The 2,069-nt window shown below is 54.2% G+C and overlaps 1 protein-coding gene across 3 annotated transcripts in view; it reads right to left on the reverse strand.

The window, feature by feature from the left end:
• LOC116463767 (regulator of G-protein signaling 9) overlaps positions 1-1,529 on the reverse strand; it is an 89,705-nt gene extending 88,176 nt beyond the window's left edge. For all 3 annotated transcript variants that reach the window (XM_032147032.2, XM_032147031.2, XM_032147033.2), the window contains exon 1: positions 1,361-1,529. In XM_032147032.2, coding sequence (XP_032002923.1) covers positions 1,361-1,417 — 57 coding nt within the window. In that variant the 5' untranslated portion in view covers positions 1,418-1,529. The remainder of the gene's footprint in view (positions 1-1,360) is intronic.
• Between the last annotated feature and the right edge of the window lie 540 nt (positions 1,530-2,069).

The raw sequence follows: 2,069 nt of genomic DNA on the forward strand, positions 1-2,069 counted from the left end.
GGGGAGGAGGAGGGAAGCCTGGAGTGGAGGAGAGAAACTAGAGACCAAGACACTAGTCAGAAGACCAAGGTAAAGAGAGGAGAATCTACCAGAGAAGAGTCATGAAGGAAAAGAATGCCAGAGATTCAATAAACAAACTGAATATCTCTTGACAATTACCCTCTGAGCCTCCAAGCCACAGCTGTCCTGCCTGGGAGGAGGCAGTCCTAGGATAAATCTGGAAGATGATGTGTGGCTTTGAGATAGCCGACTTAGGCAGTTTCTTCTGCTTTTAGTAACTGGTATCTGCAGTACAGGCTTTCAGGGTTCTTTCTGAGCGAGACAACATTCAGCCTGTCTGCTTTACGGATGATACCCACACCTCTGCTACCCGGAAGATAAGCATGAGCATCTTGAAACAGGTGGACCAAATGTGACCAACTGTCTCGGGGTCCCCAGGACTGTCCAGGTTTTAGCATTGAAAGTCCTGGGCAAATCAGGACAGTGGTCACTGACTATACCAATTTGCTGAGCTCCAGGGGCTCAGGGAGAGCCCAGCTTGTCACAAAACATTCAACTAATTCTACTCAACAAGATAAGCCTAAGAAGATGGACACTACGTTGTGAAAAGTGGCTACGGGTGGGAGGAAGGACAAAGATGTGACCCGGGACCTAATCCTCTGTAGATCTCATCTGACAGTGATTATACCAGAAGCTCAGAACGAAATGAACCACTTTGTCCCCAAACACATCACCCCACAGGTGCATTCCACCTCCCACATGTCCATCCTGTGTGCACACCCTGTGCCCGGTCACTTTGTCTGGGAAAGCATTCACAAGGGAAGCGAAAAGGTTGGGACTTCTGCCGCCAGCGCAGACAGCAGGAGATGCACAGATAGACACACTCAAATGAGGGCTCTCAGGGCATTGTAAATGGGGTGGCCCTTTATCCTACAAATCATCCCGTTTTCATGGTCTATGTGTACACACACACACACACACTTTAAAATAGTGCAGTTTGGGATCAGAAAAAAAGGTAAAAATGGCAATATCACATCTGGTCGTCTTACAACAATATCAGCAGGCTGTCTCAAATCTGCCACAGCCTGAACTGAACCTGCCTCTCCGAGTAACAGGTTGTTTTCACCTCCCGCAGACCGTCAGCGCTGGCTTCAGGTTCTCCACTACAGGCAGGGCACACGAAAACCTAATTATTACAGTCATCAATATCGACACACACAGCAAAGAAGTCACAATAAAATCGAGCAGCACAAATCGACCCAAAGGGGTGCCCTCCACTCCTGCCCCTCTTGTCCTCGGACGCTTCGCAGATGCGGTTCCCCGCCCGCCTCCCAGGGTGCAGGTGAGGGGCCAGGGTTACCTTTTGGAGAAATGCCATCCTCGGCCTGTACTGCTGGCCTTGGTGTCGGATTGTCATCCTGGCCCCTGGATGGATTCACAGCCAGAGCACCAGTGGGAGACAAGAGGAGAAGCCCTCCAAGTTCGAAAGGCAGCCTGGCTCGCCCCAGCCCTGGGCGTCGACGGGGAGGCGGCTGGGCGGGGAGGGCGCGGGCCGGGCCCCCCTGACTCTCACTAGGCGCCGCTGACTTGGAAAGCAGCTGGAATCCGCGCCAGCCAATCCGCGAGCGGCGCCGCGGGCTCATTAGCATGCGCTGCGCGGGCGCCCACCTGCCGCCAGGGGGCGCTGTCCGGCCCTCGCCGGGACCCCGCGGAGCAGCGGGTGAGACCCGCAGGGCAAGGGCCCCGGGAGGAGGAGAAGGAGGAGGAGGACCTGGCGGGAGGAGGAGGAGGACCTGGCGGGAGGAGGACCTGGCGAGAGGAGGAGGAGGACCTGGCGGGAGGAGGAGGAGGACCTGTCGAGAGGAGCGAGCCTTTTAACTTGGGGCGGAGTTATGCACCGAAGTGACACAAAGAGCCTTCACTAATACAGCGCGGTGGAAAATACGGACTTTCCCATCCTAGCTCTGCCACTAACCAGCCGGCAGCCTTGGGCAAGTTCCTTACAATCTCTAAGAATCAATGTCCTTCACTCAAAAGTAAAAGTTGGAAAATGGGATCATAATATCAAC

The sequence above is a fragment of the Hylobates moloch genome, unplaced genomic scaffold (genome assembly GCF_009828535.3).
Source record: "Hylobates moloch isolate HMO894 unplaced genomic scaffold, HMol_V3 SCAFFOLD_60, whole genome shotgun sequence".
Taxonomy (NCBI): Eukaryota; Metazoa; Chordata; class Mammalia; order Primates; family Hylobatidae; genus Hylobates; species Hylobates moloch.